The sequence below is a fragment of the Phytophthora infestans genome, genomic scaffold (genome assembly GCF_000142945.1).
Source record: "Phytophthora infestans T30-4 supercont1.14 genomic scaffold, whole genome shotgun sequence".
Classification (NCBI taxonomy): domain Eukaryota; phylum Oomycota; class Peronosporomycetes; order Peronosporales; family Peronosporaceae; genus Phytophthora; species Phytophthora infestans.
In genome coordinates, this window is record NW_003303745.1 from 28,484 (window position 1) to 48,448 (window position 19,965).

Here is a 19,965-nt window from a genome sequence, read left to right on the forward strand (position 1 = left end):
ACTGCTCGATTCTGCACGGACATCCACGTGATGGAATTCGTTCAAGTAGCAGGACATTGTGTCCGATTCTGCTTATACATGTAACGAAGTCCCCAGAGTGAACCTTCACTTTGTAAGAGCCTTTTAATGGTTAAATGCCACTTCCGTTTGCTTCAGATGCCGCAAAATCGTAGCGCCTTAAGTATGGCTACAGTGCATTAGAGATGAAGACTTGCTTCGATTCCTGAAGACATTCATTGTGAGGTATTAATAGGCTCTAGCGTAGCCCCTTTTTTAATGACGGAGGTGTCCTGAAGATACGTCGATCTCTAATATCAAAAACGAATGAGATACTTGTGTTTGCACCGAAACATTGAGCTCTGTTGTCCCGTTACCGGTGAAGGCCGCTGTTTTAAAAATGGATTGGGCCAAACGGCCCAAATGGTGCAGTTTTCACGTCCAGTGAGTGCATGAAGCACTCTTCCCACCGTCCGTACCGCGTGGCTAATCTTAGGATAAGAAAGGAACCTCATTCCACGCCCCCACTTTACAACGTCAGCTCACGATAAACGGCGCTAAGGCTTTACGACAGCAAATGCTACTGTCGTCTGCGGAACAGCGCGTGCTCGACAGCTTTCTGCTTGAAATGGACGTGTCCGATTTCGCTCCTGACACGCTGAAGAGCATGAAACGCGTGGAACCCAAGCGCAAAGCAAACACTGCATCGCGTTCATCCACGAAGAAGCTAAAATTGTCATGGGAGCGCCGCAGAGAGGAATTGCAGACTCTCCGAGCTGAGGTGAAAGCGTTGCACGAGTACAAAGTAAACTTGGAGCTACAAGCAATCGGAAACTTGCAACAAGAAGCTGAAACTCGAAACCGATGGAAAAATGCTGCTGACATGGAGAAACAATGGTGCCAGCAAGCACAAGACACAAATACGCAGTTGAAAAGCAAACTGCAGCGTTGCATGCAAACTTGTGACAGTCTCAAGACAACGATCAATGCGTCACTAACGAAAGTAAGCATCAACTCCACGTTGCAGGATCTAAAAATTGAGCACATCGACACTGCCGGCCCAATGCTGTTCAACCTGCTCGAACAGAGACTGAACAAGAGGGTCCACGATCTACGCGACGTGTACGTTGCAACGTCCAACGCTAGCACCGACTTCGATCTAGTTCAAGTGCATCGTGGAGGTGGAGCGCAGGGTGCCTCAGCGCTGGAATTCAAGCGTACGCGTCTACTACCATTCACGGCCACCGTGACAGCAAACACAGTGGGGGATGTGATGAAGCTCGGCGTTGTATCGGACGAACGCTGTGCTCACGCCTACATGCGCTCTGAGCGTCACAAGGGTGTTTAAAACTTAACCTCGACGATGGCGGTAACGCAGAAATGCGAATTTGTTGCCTCATGAAACGGGTCGAGGTTCCTGAAGGGTTCACGGCGCTTATTGAGTCGACTACGGAGTGGGTTGTATGTTCCTCGAGCTCGAGAGACGGCAACACGCGACGTGAGACTCAGGCTGGGTGGCCGTGCGACCAACCGCAACTTCCAGCTACTCCCAGCTCCAGTTGGTAATGCGTCTTCAAACCAATGAGAGCGCTCAGAACCACGATAACGACTCGTTGTTGCTTGCACGCAGTGTCAGCGATGTCATGATGACTTCAATGCGCAGTTTTCTCAACTCGCGTCACCAACTCATAGATAACGCGCTGTTAGACTTGCCAGGAAACGCATTAAACGTAACTGGTTAATACAGTAGCTCAATGAACAAAAACTTGAAACAGGGGCAATTATTTACGCTTCGGGCCTCGTTCATTACTATTGCAACGACCGAAACACCTGTATAGATACCGCTTGACTCGACTTCAACGCGAACGAGTTTTTGCACGATGACTTCTGTATTCAGTGTCCAAGTTGGACTCCAAATTTAACCCCTCTGTTACCAACGTCGTAAGTTACGACTTTGAGTAGGGCGAAAGTCGTAACTTACGACGTAATTCGAGCCTTCAAACAGAAAATGGCTCGAAAAAAGAGGGCACGATACTTTAACCAAGTCAAAGTTTGGAGGCAAATTATATAAGCTGAAAGAGGTCGATTCGGCAAATGTAAAAGAAAGGGTGGGGGAAGGGTAGATGTGCTGCACCGAACAGAATGATGAGTGGCCGAGAGCGCCGACTCGAGCCACTGGTGTCTCATTCAAGAACTTGCCACTATGGCGAGAGTTCGATCAAGTACGCGGACGAAGCAATCAGCAGTTGCCAGCACGATGGACGTGCGTGCCATCGACTTCAAGCATCTCTGGCGGCAGCTACGTGCAGTGGGATGGACGTCGAAGAGACCTTCCAGTGGACTTGCGAAGGAGTGGACGTACACGTCGCCGGACGGGAAGTCGCTCACTGGTGCGAAGCTCGTATATGGTTATGTGCTTCATTTGTCTAATTTATATCACTTGTCTAGGGGAGGATGCTGTGGTGGCTTATGCAATCGAGACTGGGCTTATTGCTGAAGAGAGTGGCGACAGTGAGAGGGAGGTGGGCAGTGATGAGGTCGTGCCGGTGGACGTTACAGTGACGGCGTCACAGATAGACACATCCATCGCGCTGTCGGCCAACACCTTATCGGCGATGTTTGGCACGGACAGTGACCCCCAGTCGGAAGCGGAGGATACGTTGGAGCAGTCAGATCGAGAGATGGTCGTGGGGGCGTTCCAGCGGCTCCTGTCAGGCGCCGAGTCGAGCAATTCGGACGACAACGATGATGGTTGCGCCAGTGTGGAGGAGGAAGGCGCAAGTGTGTGTGGAGGTGAGACTGTGGAGGATGACTGCCGTGTGGCACTGCCGGTAACCGACGTGAATGTTATGGGCGATGGAGATCTTTCGGATGAATACGAGGCCGTCGATTCTAGTGGCAGCGACAGCAGCGACAATAGTGGCGACGATATCATCGTGAGGCGTGAGTACCCCGACGACACACTTGAGGACGATGAAGACGTTGCTCTGATGGACGACGCATTTGTCGAGGCGTTAGGTGGCAAATTAACACTGGAGTCGATCGACAAGGCCGCACTCCGGAGCTTTGAATGGAGTCCTCCTTCGTCCATCTTCGAAGCTGACAGTGGAGGGTACCCTCGCCTGTCTACGGACGTCGCCGTACCGATCAGGGAGCTACAGGACATTGCGGATTCTCCCTTGCTGCTTCTATTTTACTTCCTACCAAAATCACTGTGGGTTACCATCACCAAGGAGACAAATCGCTCCACTGCTATACCGACCATGATAGCTTGCCACTGGTGGGACCGAAAGCCGGTCCACTACCTGGCCACGGGTCCGGTCATGGCAGAGGACTCTATTCGTCGTAACGTCAAGATGGTCGGGCCGTCTTGCGTCAAATGCCCAAAGTTAGTTACTGATTACCAACGCTGGATGGGCGGAGTTGATGTACATGATCAACTTCGCCTGCAGTCCTATTCAATCCAAACGGCTTTCCGTTTCAGGAAGTATTACAAGTCACTGTTCATGGGTTTCATGGACATGGCACTCGTCAATGCGTATCTCACACACAAGGAAACATGCCGGATCAAGAGGCTGGTACCAAAAGATCGTGGAGAATGGTATCTTCTACTTCATAAGCAATTGATGCAGCTCAAAGCCGACGACTTCATTGAAGCTACTGCTCCTACACCTTCTCCTATGGCTCGCTCTCGCAAGCGCCGCCGACTAGACGGTCACAAACACATCCAGTTCGACGACTGGGTCACCGTTTCAGGCACCCAAAAGCGCCGGCAACGCTCTTGCAAAGTATGCGCTCTTCTACGAGGCGATCGAAAAAAATCCTTTCAAACGACCTATTATTGTGAGGATTGCTCACACGCAGACGCAAAGTGCTTCCTCTGCCCCAAGTCGCGCCATAGCTACGGAGGCGTGCGCAAAACATGCTATCAGATTTGGCACGAAGACTTTGACAGTGGGGCTTCCATCCCAGCATCGCTCGGCAAGCGAGTCGTCTTGCGACGATCAGCCAAGGCTGGTACTCGAAAACCAACTCGGCGTGAGCTGCTCTGTCAACAAGACGGCGAGGCCGACAATGAAGAGGATCAGCCAGCTCAGCAATCGGCAATCGTTTGAATGCGTTTGGACAGCACTTAGTTTATGTAAATGTAGCTCTTTCTCTGTTGTACGAGGATCTCTACGGATGTGTAAATAGGCATCTGCTTCGACAAAAACAATACTTGAACGTCGTAAGTTATTGCTTTTCGTGATACGACGTGCTCATAATGTCGTAACTCATACGACGTAGCTCAGAATATCCTCTGACAGTTTATAGCGGGAATCCAGTGTGGAAAAGACACATCCATACAAATAAATATACTAAAATAAAGTCGTAACTTACGACGTAAAATAGGCGGTTCCAACACGGATCTTCTGGTAACTGAGGGGTTAAAATATTGGGATGGCTACAGTATCCTAAATTAACTGACTGTCCCAGCTGTGATCCTATCCACCTTTCTTATCTGCTGTTACATGTACTGTATCACATGTTTGATTATGGCCCACTGAGCATCTCAGCGTCGGACCGGCGTAAAGCTGACAAAAACGGCTCGGACCTCGTTCGTGCAGCATTCTTCAACTTAATCCGATACCAGCACTGCAATGCACTTCGAGGCGGTGTCGCCAGTACTATCCAGCTCTGCAACGCATAAGCAGCCGGCAGTCATGTCAGCAAAGAAATCCAATCTCTCGTGGAAACGTCGGAAGGATGAGCTACATCGACTGAGAGCGGAGTCGCAGGCACTGGAGACTCGTGTGATGTTCTTGAAGATGCGAAAGACTCAAGCCACACTGTTGAAGGCTGGCGTGGGGCTTTTCGACGAGCAGAAACAATTGAGAGATGCCGCTGTGTACCAGTGTCAATCAGCTCGAGAAGAAAACAGACAGCTGAAAGACAAGCTGAAGCGATGTTACAAGGCTTGTCACGACCTTCAGACGGTATTGTCTGTAGCAGGTATCAAGCAACATAACCTCCTAATGGCTAATCCTTTCGCGGCCAAGGCGCTTCAAGCGGAGCAACGGAGCCAAGGTCTTTTAGAACTCAACTCTGACGTGCTTTTGAGTCTGGAGAACCGAGTGAACGAACGACTTACTGAGCTGAGTTATATTATCGGAAAGATCAGGGCTTCCATGTCAGGACCCGATGTCGACCAGGTTAATGTTCATCGCGAAGGAGTCGAGGGAGCCTCCGCCAGCGTCGAGTTTAAGCGGAATCGACTTATGCCGTTCAACGCCGATTACACGTCTCGAGTGGTTTGGGACGTGATGCATTTGGGTGCCATTCCAGACGAACATTGTACGCGCGTGACTAAACGTTCGCATGACACATTACTCTCTCAAGGTTGCGAGACACAAGCATTGGCAGGAGGAGGCACTGTAGACCTTGTTGTGAGTTATTTAATGAAACGGGTCATCGTCCCGGGCGGCTTCATCATGCTTATCGAGTCAACTACTGAGTGGCGAGCACATCCCGCTCAGGCGAAAGCCTGGACACACGCGACTCGAGACTCGGGCTGGGCTTTAGTGCATCCAAACGAAGAAAGACCCGGAACGTGTCAAGTTCAATTAGCAGTTCGTCTACGAACAGAGAGCCATGAACAGCAGAATGGCCCGACACTTCTGACTCCAGTTGTATCCGACGTGGTGATACCGTCGTTCGGTGAGGTCTTGAGCGCTCGCCACCAACTTGTAGAGAACGCACTCTTAGACTCGACACGAGCAGCAACAGAAGCAGTTCCGCTGTTGCAGCATTAAAACATGTAAGTACAGTAAAATTCGTCACAGTAAATCGTGTAAATTGATACTGCTTTCAGTGTCGGTGTTGTACTGTTTTACCCTTCATTTGATATAAACCTGTTTTATACGAATACGGCTGATATTGAGAGCAAATTGACATCTCTGTACTTTGTCATGTCTCAGCCGAAATTGGGCGTAATACACCAATGATTGCGGACACTTGACTTTTTAGTCCACACATTTTTGTTTTTAGCCAGTCGTGCGCATTTACGTTCCTCGCTCCTCGCAATTTCGGTTAGAGGAGACTCTTGTCCGCCTGGATACACCACTACACGCGTGATCTAATGGGGATCCTCGTACCACAGCCGTTCCCCCTGTCTCAGACGCCTCTGCCTGACAGCGACGAAGTTCTGCAAGATTTTCTCCACGAAATGGCGGAGCTTGATCGCCTGGAGGTCCCAAAGACGCCTGAGCCGAAGCTTCCCAAGCGCAAGGCAATAGACACGCCTCCTCGACCCGCCAAGAAGGCAAAGAAGGCGGTAGATCAGTCGTATACCAAGCGTCAGCCTCAAACACAAGCGACGCAGGACAAAACCCCGATGACGAGATGGCAACGTCGTAAACAAGAGCTCGAGACGCTCAAGCAGCAAGCGGAAACTCTGGGCGACTACGTGGCCTTCCTACAGGCACGTCGTGTACCTGGACTGATGCTGCAAGGCTTTATTAACTTGCCTCCTCAACTGGAGCAACTTGTTGAGTTGCAGAGCGGAGGCTGGCAAGCTGCTGCCATCTGGGAGATACGCCGTTGTCAGTCCTCGCAACAGGAAAATAAAGAGTTAAAGGAGAGACTTCAGGGTTGCGTACAGGACTCTGGCAAACTGCAGACGGCGTTGAATACGGCGCAGTCGTTGCGTAGAGAGCAACTTTGCCAGAATTCTGTTGCGGCGAGAGTGGAAATGATGATGAATCAATGCCACTGGGCTGATGACGCGCTCATCTTTGATATGCTCGAACAGAGCGTAAACGCCCGAGTCAACGAGATCCAAGCCATAACAAAAGAGATGTCACAGCCAGTGATGACTGCAAACACAGAGCACGTGTGCATCTGTCACAAGGACGACACCCACGCTGCGGTGGAATTCAAGACCGTGCGGGTGTTGCCGTTCGATGTGGACACGGTCTCGAGTGTCTGTTGGCGAGTGGCCGAGCTCGGCTGGAAACGACAAGGAGCTCGAGTTGTCAGACGCTCGCAAGACGTCGTCTCGTCCGACTGGTGCTTCCCTGTTGAGCTCGAGGAGGGCGAGACGGTGGAGATTCGCGTCCGCTCTGTTGCCAAGCAGTTCGCCGTGCAACAAGGGTTTGTAGTCCTGGCCGAGTCTACGACCGAGTGGCCTCCCCATTTGGCTGCGTCGGGGGTCTGGTCCCGCGTCACGAGGGAAAGCGGATGGGGCCTGGTACACTCATATCCACCCAGATCGGTTGCACGAGGCTCATCATCAAGGTTCCTCGTGTACATGTCTAGTGTACCCACTGGACTTGACTGCGAGTCCAGTCGGAAGCTCCTCGGGAGTCCCGCTGTGAGCGACGTCGTCATCCCGTCCTTTCAGAAACTCATCCGCAACCGACAACAATGCGTGGACAATCACCTCATGGACGCTGCTTTCCTACACGGATCTTCGTCAATATCCGCAATCTAAATTTACAAACCGTTTTCTTATTTAAAGTTTCCTAGTTGCCAACTCGCTTGAAAAGTTCCAAGTTGCAACTTTTTGTGTGGCATTTACTCGGCAACAAAGCGATAAAAAACTGCAAAAAAAATATATGGCACATGTTGATTTCTTATAATGTTTGGTCGTACTGCTTCGTTCGCTAAGAAGTTTTTATATCCTCGAGCTGGAGCCACGCATCTTGGAGTGAATCATCTCGTCGAGGATGGCGTTCTCGAGCATCTGCTCACGTGCATCTAGAATCTTGCGGTACGACGGGATCACGACGTCGGACAGCATTTGCAGACACTCGGGTTGGTCCATGTCGACACCTGCCGACAGACCAGGCGTCATGCAGACACAAGTCTGTAATAAACTAAGCGGCGTGGCCCGGCCACTCTTGTTGTTGCCACTGTGAAAGGTCTGAACCACACAGTAGCCACGCTCCCGAATCGGGACGCTGCTCGGGTGATTGCGTAGGTAGTCCTTGGGCCAATCCCCAGTGCCCTCCCACACCACAACGACGCGGTGGGGCTCCACGAAGCGACGACACACCCCGCGGAGGAGCACAGGGATGCTGCTCGATTCACCTTGCAACATGCACTCTCTTTTCAGGAACATGACGTCGCTGTCATCGCCTTCAATAGCAAAGCCAGGTCCCATATTCAGCACGGAATTCTTTTTAGCTCCGTCCCACATGGCGCCATTGATAGCGTCGAGTGCGAATGGGGCAACTTTAGCTGTCGTGAATCGCACAAATGTGCCCTGCTTTGCGCCTGTAACCACACGAGCGTCGTAGAAGTCTGTCCTGTTGTCATGGAGTCCAGCGTCATTGAAAACCTCAGCTAGTTGGCTGTATTGGTCCGCGACGCTTTGTTCCATTTGCTTAAAGACCGGAGCATCCACCGTGGGCTCGTATTCGAGCTGACTGCAGCTGGGCATGGCCGGGTGGAAGCCAAAGTTGACGTTCGCGTCCTGTTGCGCCTGCGTGTGACAGGCCTGTAGCATGGCTCGCAGACGTTCAGCATCGACCTGTTTCTTTAGTTGCGGACTCTTCCGCCTCCTGGCGGCCGCGAGTCTCGCCTCCAGTTCCTCCACGTCCTGTTGCAACGACTTGATGTCGTCGTCCGGACGAGGACACTGCCTTTTGGCTGGAGCTGCAAATGGGCAGCTGCGTTTCTTGTTGGTTGCGTATTTCTTCATGTTCTGCGCTAGAATCGAGGCTAGGAAGGCGTCGCGCTGGGCTTTGAGAGGCGGAATATCCGTGAATACGGCGCCATTACGAGACGTGCAGTGCATCGATTGTACTTGAGCAAGCAAAATCGGAACTGAGGTGCCGGCCGAACCAGAAAAGCGTTTCACACTTGGAAGTGACCACGTTATGTTGCGCGAGTCACCCAAGCAGTAAAAACGGAGAGGATGACAGCAAAGAAGAGTTGCGCAACAGCAGATAGAGCAACCTCTGTAATTTCACTTTGAGGTCTGCCTTACAAAGTACAAGTTTTAGAAATTTGGGCTGTGTTGCACGAAGGGGGGCGGATTGCGGCGGCACCCGGCTTTAACCGTTTATGCGCCGAATCAACCTGTTCATAGCCGCTGCGCCTCAACGAATTGTGGCGTTTCGGTAGCTGATAATGACGCCCAGCAATTGGCTAAGGGTATTTTACTCCAATCAGAGATAGTTTCAGACCTGCCTTGTCTCCTTCTTACTGAATCCAAGTCGCCGATTACGGCCGACAGTTTGACCAAGTTTTGTAGATTTTCAGACTCCAAACAAGATTTCCAAAATAATGGCAATCCAGCTTTGAAACTTAAGGGTTAATCCGAAGTAAACTTGCTCATGGGAAAAGAGCCGTTGCCGCAGTCTTATCCTCGTTTAGAGGCCCGAGGGTCATCATCGATATGATTCCGCGTACCTGTGGCGCGTTCAACCACAGACCGACGAATCTCGCAGTGATTCAAAGCCGGATGTGTGCTGGGCTATCGGAGTTGATTGCGGCGTCGCGAGTGTCACCGTCCTGGACGCCGTGGCAGACTGGTCCAAAGCCTCCGGCTGTCTAAACATGATCTCCACAACGGGGCGACGCCGGATGTTAAAAGAGTGCCTGGATCGGGCATCGTAAACGCCAAACGCCTCGACGCCCTTGTCAGGCGTTGCAACGATCCGATGGTGTTAAACATGGGCGGAGCCGTCGTGATCAAAGCATTGAGGACGATACGGGGGGCGTCACGTTTCTCAGATGGCAGCTTCAGATGGTCAGGTTCCTGCTTGAGCCGTGACCAGCGCTTCAGACTAACCAACGTCTGACACTGTACCAGTTGATGGTGACGGACTTCGCCACGAAAGGCATTCTGGAGTAAACTTGACATGAACTACAGTTCCTATCAAGTCTAGACAGTCAAGATGAGTTCACATGATGATGTCAAGCCTTGACTCAAGGAGCTTCCAGTCCCCAAAGTTCCGATTAGTTTTCCCAACTATCGCCTCAGGTGCTTGCTGACAACCCACGATCGGTCAGTTTGAGGTTGGTTTGGCGATGCCCCCCCCGCCCGTCTAAATACATGTGCTATTATTAAAGACCTGTTATTTAGCGAATTGTCCCGAAGACCTGCGAGTCTGATTTGTTATTACCAGAATGCTTACATCATGGTACCAGCCACAAGAACGATATCCCTTTAATAATTTTAAGGCTTGAAGAAGCAACGGGGTCCCCTTTACAGGACATTAATGCTCGCAATGAAGCTGTCACGAGTGCGAGCTACCCTTTCTAAAGGGCATCGGATTCACTTGGAAATGAGCAATTTAATGGACAAAGCGCTTTAAACTCGATTGCATCTGCTAAACAGGCTCGCGTAAATCCGCTCTCAAGCAAACCAAGGGTCGGCTGCTCTCCAAATGTCTACAACTAGCGCCTGTGAGAGGCAAAATAATGGATGTTGGACCAGCGCACAATTGTATTCTACTTTAGAGAACTTTCCTCTCCCAGCTTTAATAAATACTACATGTAGTATCGCTCAGTTTCAGGGAACTGAATGATCTCAACTGACCGCTTTCTTCGCGGACTTTGTAATCGATCACAAATGACGTCTACATTCTGTGACCAGACACAAATTTAGCCTAAGTGTGAGGCACTCCAGTGACTCTGACGCATTCATGACTCTCACCTTTTTCCTAGCCGTTGTATTTCAAAACTCTAAGTCCCACGTGGTACTTTCCTACCTTAGCCGTGTACCTAGGATACCTTAAAAATCATCCTTTTATTGACGAATCCAGCAAGAAGTTCTCAATAGACTGATGGTGTGAACTCAAAATCTCGCGGAACGACGGGATGACAACGTCTCCAAAGTTGCCAGTTAAAGTTGGTCGAGTTATGCTGACGCCGTCGACGCCAGAAACATCGGGTCGAAGCTTTATCGAGGTCTGTAGCTGGCAGGCATGCGGCATGCATCCTTCAGCCTGTTGAGGGCGTTCGTTCACAGCAACTCAACCAGCCTCTTCAGTCACTTGCTTCCACCCGGACGCAGTAGGATGACTCATCGTCCATTCGGAGCGGGACTCCACCAAGACTACCATCCCTAAGGGGCCTGTAAATCGCTTGGCTACAGAGTGTACATCAACGTTTACTGTGTTGCTATTGCCTCTATCGAGGGGAATCGTGAACCGTGACGCCATTCCGATAACGTCGTTCGAGCGTTTAGCAACATGAAAGTGCTGGTCAGTGATTAGTCCGCCTAACTCAATAATCTCCCAAAGAGTCTTCGCCGTGGCATCATGGCCAAAGGGAAGAAGACGGACGTATCTGAACTCCACGGCGGCGGCAGCGTCTCTGCCGTCGTCTCGACATACTTGAACATGCTCATATGCGCCATCAAGTACGGGCTGATGAGCCACACTGACGATGACGTCGAGCTCGAAGAATCTCGCTCCCACTTTGCTCTCGAGCATATCGAAAATCCCACTGTCGTCCGAGTGCAAACGTCGACTCATGATGATCCCAACGCGCACTGCGTTCTCAAACGCTGTCTTACTATTAGACTGTTCGTGCTGCAACATACGAGTATTGGCTTGGACCACTTGTGTCTGCAGCGTTTCTAAACCGTGTGCACACATGTGCAGCTTATTTTTTAGACGAATATTCTCCTCTTGAGAGCTTTGACATTCTTGCCGTGCGATCTCCGCCACGGATTTCCACAGTTTTTGGCCTTCCGTAAGGCTATTTGATATTGGTTCGAGGGCAGCATAAGCAACTTGTGCCTCAAGATGAGCCAGTTTTGCGCCCAAAGTCTCCGATTCGTCGCGAAGTGCGAGCAATTCTTGTTTTCGTCGTAGCCATGATGATTTTTTTCTTTTTCTCGGTAGTGGATTGGTTGAAATGCTCGATTTTGTTAATTTGATCTTCTTGGCTTCGGGTTCCGTGTTAATTTCGGGTTCTCGTCGCCGCTTGGAGTCGGTGCATGGAGACGATGAAGCTTGCACACGGTCTAGTTCGTCCATCTCGTAGAGAAACTCGGACAGAATTAAGTCACCGTCGAATGTGTCCAAGGCAGAATACGGAACATGTGCAAGTTGCGACAACATGTCCGTTAGCCAGTGGGGATTTGCGTCGCCTCGCAACTCGGAAAGTGATCGTTGAGAACGCGCTCCATGTATCAACGCACGCAAATTTTGGTGGTCAGGTTTCGCTTGTGAAATGCTGATGGCGCCAAAAAGCCAAGTAATGATGGCGTGACGTCAACGCGCAATTTGCAACTGATACAAAACGTCAGGATGGGTACAACATGCGTTTGAAAAAATCCAGCAATTGCTTTTACCGCAAGCTTAAAAATGCTTGCGTGGAGCGACAAGAGAGAGAGAAAGATCGTTTTTAATAAATAAAGTGCTACCGAAGCCGGTGAGGCAGGGCTGGTTCGTCCAGAAGCCATGTTGCTGGAGGAGGGGACGAATCGACTTCACCATGCTCTTTCTGCAGAGATGCTTTACTGGTACTGTACAAAAAATAAGAGAAGTCGTAGTGCGGATTCCGTTTACTAATTTGTACTTCGAATTTTACGATGCCCGTGAGCTGTACAGTACTGCTTAACAATTAGAAATATTTACGTATCTTTTTTTATTTAACGGTAAAATGTTGCCAGTGTAGTCGAAAGGAAGGGGGGGTGGGGTAACACCACACAGATCTCTCATGTATTCCCTTCTTTGCGTTGGGTTGATGCTCTATTAAGCCCATAAACCAGCATTTGCCAGTATTTTTATTAGCTTTTTCTTTCTTACAATTGTATATCATAATTACTTAATAAAGATACAATATTACTCTTACATAGGATTTGAGACATTACGTATGGCATCCTAAATTTATCGTTCACATTGGGTTGTTTAAGTTAAACCGCTAAAATAAAGGCTGTTAAACTTTAACAGCATTTATTTTTTGGCTGCTGATACTAAAATATTTGAGCAGTGGTGGCGGGGGTTCCTGGGCGCAATCACTTTGGCATGGCTACATATAATCTATTAAACTGTCTCGCACCTACGAGTACATATACTCAGAATCGAGCTGTCCGCATGCGTCTGCTTCGAACCGTATTTCGACATTCAAGCTGCTCCAGTCCGATCGCCAGTATCCTGGGACGTCCGACCAAGGTCGGACGTTGAATATTGTAGTCGCAGCAATGTATTACTACATGTTTTAATAATCCTAGCAATAATACATGAGAACATCCACGTAATGAAAAGGAAAACTTCTGGATTTTCTCCCAGAGAAAAAAGGATGATACGGAAAATGTATGTCAAATGAGCTGGAAAGGCTTTGATACGACTACTTAGCATTGAGATTCACATCTTCATGTAGCACGCTTGAAGTGTTTGAATCGCCGGTAAGTAAATTGGTGCAGACCTGTCTCGCAGATGACTCAAGGCGCATGAGTGATCCATAAAAACCAAGAAAGAATTTATGTAATTTAATGGAAATCGGCAGCGTAATTATATAGTAGTATTTTCAGCACGTCGTACTACGAGCTTCTACATTTCGAGTCAAGCAAAAAGTTCTCGACTTTTTGATGGTGCGAGCTCAGAATATCGCGGAACGACGGGATGACGACTTCTACCATAGTACTTGTCAAGACATTTGCTTTGCCGTTCGCCTTGGACTCGTTTGGTCGAAGCTTCACCATTGTTTGAAGTTGGGATGCTCGCTCAGTCGTCCCACGTGTCATCAACGGACACTCGTGCACCAAGACCCAACCTCCTTCTTCCGTCGTGGACCGAGCAACACCCGACGTGGGGCTTTTAATCGACCACTCGGAGTGCGATTCGATCAAAGCAACCAATCCGGTCGTGACATTAAAACGCTTGATCACCGTATGGACATCTACATCCACACTGACATTTTTACCGAGGGGCACGGTATGACGAGAAACGAGACCCACCATATCAGGAGTGCTCCTTGCCACACGATTGTTGGTCTCAGTTACCACTCCACCCAGTTCGACGATTTCCCATATGGATTTTGCCATGGTATCCTCACTGAAGGGCAACAAACGGGCGTGCTTGAACTCCACGGCAGCAGCGGCGTCCAAGTCTCCGTCACGACAAACTTGCACCTGCTCCAAGGTGCCGCCTTGAGTTGGTTGACGAGCTTCGTCCATTATCAAGTCGATCTCGTGGCAGCGCGCATTGATCGCGTCTCTAGCGTGTCTAATAATTCCGTCGTTGTCGAAGCACAGTTGGCGGCTTCGTATCATTCCGACACGAAAGGCGTCCACGAAGACCACAGTACTATTTAGTAGTGTCGCGTCGTGTCTCTGCTGCGAACAATGAGTCTGCAACATCTCGGATGCACGCATGTACAGCCGCCCTCGTTCTTCAAAACGCGTATTCTCGTTTGAGGACGTTTCGCATTCTTAGCGTGACGATGAGCTGCCACTGATTTCCACATTCCTTGATCCTTGGTGACCGCTGGTAAAGTTTTTTGAAAGGCCCTTTTGACGATCAACTTCCATGCGCAGAAATGTAACGCGAGTTTCGAGCTCTTCAGATTCGCAGCGTAAGGCGGAGAGCTCCTGCTTGCGACGCAACCACGACGTACTTCGTCTTTTTCTCGGTGCTGGCTTGGGTGTTGGTGATATCTCAGTTGGTGCCGTGCGTTTCACTCTCTTGCGTTCTGGTTCCGCGTCAGCGTCCGGGGTGCGTGGTCGTTTGGATGTGATGCTCTCTAGGTGGACGTCTTGAAGATGGTCCAGCTCGTCCATTTCGTGCAAGAACTCGGATAAGTTAAAGTCGCTCTCAAATGCATCCATGGCTAAGATTGGGCTGGCGAGTTGCGAGATCATGGTAGTTTGTGCTGTCCCGCAAGTCGGAAAGTGGTTAAATTTTTTTTTCATGGGTAGGACTGACTAAGTTTGCGGTAGTTGTTGACGAGCGCTGATGGCGCCCCGTTGAGTACTGTACACGTACATGTATTAAAAAGCGTAGGGGTCGTTTGATAAAATTGCATAGGTTCACCGACGCAATCTGGTGATTTGTCTAATGTAACTCTGATTCCAACTATGCGATACAAAGGGGTATGTGAAGTACTAGCTACACTTATTCAGGGGGACTTCTGTGTACATGTATTTTACAAATTGTATTTAGCACCATCAGCCGGAAGATTATGCCAAAACGTCACTGCTATTGTTTTTCTGGTGCGATTGTAAACACCTGAAGAATGGATACATGTTCAGAATATCCAGCGCTTATAACTGCTGCTAAGCAATTTGCTTACATACTGAAATGCAGCTTCAGGCTGCAGATACAGTCTGTATCTGTAGCAGAGCTACTTGCACTGAATCTGCCGATAATATACTAGTATTATATTGCCTAACCTGGTCTGTACGGTACTGTAAAAAGCTGGCCTTCTTCGTGTGTATGTGTGTGTGTGTGTGTGTGTGAGAGAGAGAGAGAGAGAGAGAGAGAGAGAGAGAGAGAGAGAGAGAGAGAGAGAGAGAGAGAGAGAGAGAGAGAGAGAGAGAGAGAAAAGGTCGTCAACAGTACAGTGTTTTCTTTTTGTAAACAAAATCCGATGCGCCGACAACAATCTGCATTAAATGTAAACTTACAGATGTCCAGACATTATAATACTGATGCTACTGATGTAAGCTCACCAATGTAAATAATGCTGATGCAAGCTCACCAATGTCCAGACACATTTAGTATTGTATCATGGATTAATATTGGTGTTTGTCGTTTCAGAGCTCCATTTACCTAAGTACGATATCGACCTAAGCGATAAAATAGAGTCACTGAATAGTTACTGTAAAAATGACAATAATTTGTTGATAAGTACAGCTGCTTTCGACATTATAAAATATGCAAACTTGACACCTGATACCTTCTCTCTCAGTTCTCCCGTGCTGAATTTTTTGTCTTTTACGCAACTAGCTTTTGCGCTGGCCTGTATTCCGACTCTTTCGCCGCTACCCGTGTGTGCAAATGAGCTCCACCCAATATATTTTGAGCTCCTCAGGAATAAGTATCGGAGCCGAATCCAAGGCGTCATAAGGCTTTACACTGGTGCCAATTTGTCTGGCGAGACCCTCGTTGCATCGAAGTACGGACGCCGAGCTGCGATGGCGGGGGAAATGGTGTGTATCGGCTTAATACCCTTCTAGGTAAGCATGGAAGGCCTTCCAGTTTTCGTGCCATTCCTCGGTAAGTGGCAATCCTTCAAACACAGCTTACAGTGAGAGGATCGGCTAATACTGCGCCTGTCTTCACAAAATTTGTGCCAGGAAATACCAGTACGGCGTCTGTATGTAACGACTCACCAACGTCACAGCCAGCGATGGCCATGACGTTGGTACCAATGCGTCCTACTTTCTTCTATTATCTTCCTACTTGTCTTTGCTGACTGCCAACTGTTTTCTTAAGTTGCCAATGAGCGACCAGGCAGATGCACGCCTGACGGGAAGGCAATCACCATGTTTGGACGAGTATTGCCAAATATGGAACTTCAATGACAGTCATTCTTTTTAATTTAAATTCACTATGTAGAGTCTGACCCGGCTCAAATGAACCGCGGTTCACTACTACGCTACGCTACTTCAAGATTTGACTCAGGGATTACTTAGAATATATTATAGTGAAATGCATATACTTACATAGGATACCAAGAGAATGCTAACAAGCACTTCTTCGTAGCCGACAAACAACTAACCATTTCAATCTCACTTTCCAATTTACCTTCTTTGAGGCACATCAGTAGCCTCCTACGCCTTACCTTCGAGTCCCCATCGTTGGACTCTCGCCGCCCTTCTCCGCTTCGCTTCCCGCCACGCGACTCGTTCCTCGTCGCTGTTCCTCTGGGCCGCGCTCTCACCAGTCGTCACATCTTGTAGCACTTGCTGTTTTTCGTCCGGGAGGGTGTTCATTATTCTCTATTCGCTGCGCGACACGTGGAAAGCCGCTCGTTGAGAGTGTGTCGTCGTTGTTCGCCGCCACATTCGTCGGATTTCTGCGTTGCGACCTCATTTCATACGCCTTGCCGTTTGGCGTTGTTGCGTGTGTACTGCACTAAGCGTCTGGTCTATAAGAACCAGATCAAGTTAGTACTCGTACCTACCGTCGCATCCCTTATCAACGTTATCGTTGATTGCGTGTGTACTGTAAGTGTCTGGTCTATAATAACCGGATTAATTCAGTATCTGCACCCCTCGTCGCTGTCCACCTGTACCCGACTACCTTTTTCGGCACTTCATCGCTAAAATTTTCGACAATCAACCATGACTTCCATAAATCCTCAAGGATGGTCTACTGGCGCTATCACGCAGAAACCCATCGAAATGGTTGAGAAGCAGCAACAACTGCTTGAAGCCATGAGTAAGCGTGAAGTGAAAGTGGAAGGTATCCGTCCGCCTGAATTCCATGGCACGATGGAAGAATCGGTTGATTTGATCTTCGAGCAGCTTGCTCAGTACTTTGATGCCAAAAACATCGATTGGCAAAACGACAACCAAAGCTCTCGAATTTTGACCATTACTACTGCGAACTTTAAAGGAAATACTGCCGCTTGGTACAAGCTGAACAAGCGTGATATCAAGAGCATGCAGGACCTTATGGCCAGGCTGACCGATGAATTTGTGCCTCCGGATTTACAAGAGCGTTTCCGTGATCAATTGTACGCGCTCAAGCAGAAAAATTGCTCTAACTTGGAAGATTACATATCTCGCTTCCGTTCAGCCATCATGCAAGTGACAGACATGAGTGAGTTGGACAAGATCACTTACTTCACACGTGGACTCGTCAGTCCTACGCGTGAAGAGGTGCAATATCGTCGCTGTACAACAGTGTCGCAGGCAATGAGATTGCTTTGGAGTATGATCGATCGCATTATGTCCACGGTAAGAACTATCGGCCACCGTTCTTTTCGCAGGACCGATCACGCTCTCAGTCCAACAACAATTCGCACCAAAAGCAAGCTACGCCTATGCGTGTTCAGGAGAACGAACCCGATTCACTGGAAATTGACTCGGGGAGTACTAGAAACCGCCGTTCTGCTTCTTCTTCGTCGTCTAACAAGCGATGTCGTTACTGCAAGAAGTCTGGCCATGTCATTGAACAGTTCTTCAAGTTGAAGAGCAAGGAGAAGTATGCTCGAAAGAACCGTCAAGAGCAATCTGCCGCGAACTTTAATTCTTCTTCTCCTACAACTGCTGCTGCTGCTGAACGAGCGTCTATGACCCATCCGATGAAGAGGTTGAGGTTGTTGAAGTGGAAGCAATTTCCACGTCCACCTTGTCGTCCATGCATCGTGAGAACGAGCTCATTCGTAAGCAAGGGACTTGTGATGGGAAACCTGTCGTCATCATGTTCGACAGTGGTGCTACGTGCAATGTTGCTCGCCCAGGGTTAGTCACTTACCGCTACTTCTGGTGTCTCACAAGTCACTCGGTTCGATGGAGCTTCTACGAAAGCGTGTTCTGTGAAGAAAGGTCAAGCGACTATTGAATTTGGTCGCTACCGTTTCCGCAAACAATGGTCACTTGGATCTGCCCATGATTTCATCTTGGGAAAACCTTGGTTTACCAAGTTTCAGCCATGCATCAATTGGCGTTCACATGATATTTCGTTTCCAAGTATGTCTTATGCACCTCCATCAACGGTTGCTGGTCAAGCAGCTGTGGAGATTGCTGCTGTTGACTTTATACGTAACGTGAAGAAACATGTGTACAAGGAAGTGTACCGTGTCAAGATTTGTGCGGTCACGCCTTTTAGTAATTCAACTCCTGCTCAGATCACTCACGTTTTGAAGCGTTTTACTGACGTCTTTCCGGAAACTTTACCGGATGGCTAACCGCCTTCACGTCGTGTGGATTTCGAACCACATGAAACCTGATGCTGTTTCAAGTAGCCGTGCTCCGGTCCGCCTGTCTAAGGTTTAGCAGGATGCACTGGACCACTTCGTTGTAGAGAAGCTGAAGAAAGGATGGATCGAAGTTTCGGAGTCTCCTTGGGTGTCCAACATCTTTGGGATTTCAAAGAAAGATCCTACTTCTGGACATCAGCTGTCTCGCTCTGAGTGGGTACGCTCTGGAAACTCGACTTTGCCTATCCCTTGGGTCATCGACTATCGCTATGTGAGCTCAGTCGATTGTTCCAACGATTCCACTGCCTCGCATCGACGAACTCTTCGATCAGATGTCTGGTTGTGTCATCTTTTTAGTTCTAGATTTGGCTCAAGTATATCACCAGATGCGTATCGCGCTCAAGAGTCGCAAATATACCGCCTTTCGCACGCACGCTGTAACTTATCAGTGGTGTAGCTCCTATGGGATTGGCTGGTATGCCTGGTGTTTGGTCTCGCCTCATGAGGGTACTCTTTGCGAAGAAACAATTCATTGTTCTCTACTTGGATGACATTTGTGTCTTTTCCCCCAGCTTGAAAGTGCATGTTGAACATCTTCAAACTCTCTTCGAGGTTCTACGTCGTGAGAATTTGTTCTGTCATCTATCGAAGTTTCACTTTGGCCAGTCCGAAGTTAAGTTTCTCGGCCATACGATGTCTGCCAAAGGACTTGCTGTTGATACTCGCAAGACTGAAGCGATTGCAAAGTGGCCTGCGCCACTAAACCAAACGCAACTACAAAGCTTTATGGGTCTCGCAGGTTATTACCGTCGCTTTATCCGTGATTACGCCATTATTGCATTGCCTCTTGGTTCGCTTGTCAAGAAAGAACAAGTCTGGAGCTGGGGTCCAGAACAGACGCGTTCGTTTGAGGACATCAAATCCGCTCTTCAAGGAGCACCCGTGTTGCGGTTACCGGATTACGAGAAACGTTTTATCGTGACAACAGATGCCTCTGGCTACTGTATTGGTGGCGTTATCTCTCAAGTTCATTCAGGTCAAGATCATTCGATCGCCTTCTTCTCGAAGAAACTTGGTCCTCACGAGATTAATTGGCCAGCACACGAGAAAGAACTCTTTGCTATTAAATTAGCGTTGGACAAGTGGCGTCACTAC

The 19,965-nt window shown here is 49.0% G+C and overlaps 5 protein-coding genes across 5 annotated transcripts; 3 read left to right on the forward strand and 2 right to left on the reverse strand.

Moving 5' to 3' along the window:
* Positions 1-574: 574 nt before the first annotated feature.
* PITG_09061 (uncharacterized protein) lies at positions 575-1,345 on the forward strand (the record flags this gene model as incomplete). The annotated part of the gene is made up of 1 exon (XM_002903349.1): positions 575-1,345. The coding sequence occupies one exon, from the start codon at positions 575-577 to the stop codon at positions 1,343-1,345; it is 771 nt and encodes a 256-aa protein (XP_002903395.1).
* A 3,292-nt stretch (positions 1,346-4,637) lies between these two features.
* PITG_09063 (uncharacterized protein) lies at positions 4,638-5,789 on the forward strand (the record flags this gene model as incomplete). Its single annotated transcript, XM_002903350.1, has 2 exons — positions 4,638-5,423; positions 5,514-5,789. The coding sequence occupies 2 exons, from the start codon at positions 4,638-4,640 to the stop codon at positions 5,787-5,789; spliced, it is 1,062 nt and encodes a 353-aa protein (XP_002903396.1).
* Positions 5,790-6,115: 326 nt separating this feature from the next.
* On the forward strand, positions 6,116-7,468 carry PITG_09064 (uncharacterized protein; the record flags this gene model as incomplete). The annotated part of the gene is made up of 2 exons (XM_002903351.1): positions 6,116-6,310; positions 6,359-7,468. The coding sequence occupies 2 exons, from the start codon at positions 6,116-6,118 to the stop codon at positions 7,466-7,468; spliced, it is 1,305 nt and encodes a 434-aa protein (XP_002903397.1).
* A 183-nt stretch (positions 7,469-7,651) lies between these two features.
* PITG_09065 (uncharacterized protein) lies at positions 7,652-8,776 on the reverse strand (the record flags this gene model as incomplete). The annotated part of the gene is made up of 2 exons (XM_002903352.1): positions 7,652-7,843; positions 7,910-8,776. The coding sequence occupies 2 exons, from the start codon at positions 8,774-8,776 to the stop codon at positions 7,652-7,654; spliced, it is 1,059 nt and encodes a 352-aa protein (XP_002903398.1).
* A 1,951-nt stretch (positions 8,777-10,727) lies between these two features.
* PITG_09066 (uncharacterized protein) lies at positions 10,728-12,090 on the reverse strand (the record flags this gene model as incomplete). The annotated part of the gene is made up of 2 exons (XM_002903353.1): positions 10,728-10,816; positions 10,967-12,090. 2 exons carry the CDS (start codon positions 11,463-11,465, stop codon positions 10,728-10,730), a joined length of 588 nt encoding a protein of 195 aa, XP_002903399.1.
* Positions 12,091-19,965: the final 7,875 nt, after the last annotated feature.